Raw genomic sequence first — 312 nt, 5'->3', positions numbered from 1 at the left:
GCTGGGAGCCAGTGCCAGGGTTCTGCAGGAGCTGCAGCAGGAGCCATCAGCCTTATCCCCCTCCCGGGCTGGACCACAGGGTGCAGAGCTGAAAACACGGTGTTTTCCCTTTCCCAGGTTGCAGAGGAGCAACGCAAGCACCTGTACCAGCGGCCCTGGGATGTGGGGCTGGTGCTGGTCCTGCTCCTCACCGCTGCATTCACCTTCTTCAGGGGGATGGTGAGTCCCGGAGGGGCCGTGAGGGTCCTGGGGCGGATGCATCTGCCCTGTGCCCACATCCCCTCCTCTCTCCGCATCCCCAGGTGGTTTTGG

General features: G+C 64.1%; 1 protein-coding gene across 1 annotated transcript in view; it reads left to right on the top strand.

Moving 5' to 3' along the window:
• The window catches only part of LOC104276086 (transmembrane 6 superfamily member 2-like), a gene marked incomplete at both ends in the record, with an annotated part of 1,360 nt that extends 1,141 nt beyond the window's left edge, over positions 1-219 (top strand). The window contains 1 exon segment of the mRNA XM_009872254.1: positions 51-219. Within this exon segment, the coding sequence (XP_009870556.1) occupies positions 51-219 (169 nt within the window).
• Between the last annotated feature and the right edge of the window lie 93 nt (positions 220-312).

The sequence above is a fragment of the Apaloderma vittatum genome, unplaced genomic scaffold (genome assembly GCF_000703405.1).
Source record: "Apaloderma vittatum isolate BGI_N311 unplaced genomic scaffold, ASM70340v1 scaffold28796, whole genome shotgun sequence".
Lineage (NCBI taxonomy): Eukaryota > Metazoa > Chordata > Aves > Trogoniformes > Trogonidae > Apaloderma > Apaloderma vittatum.
The sequence above is the reverse complement of the archived record's forward strand: the minus strand, read 5'-3'. Positions and strand labels throughout refer to the sequence as shown.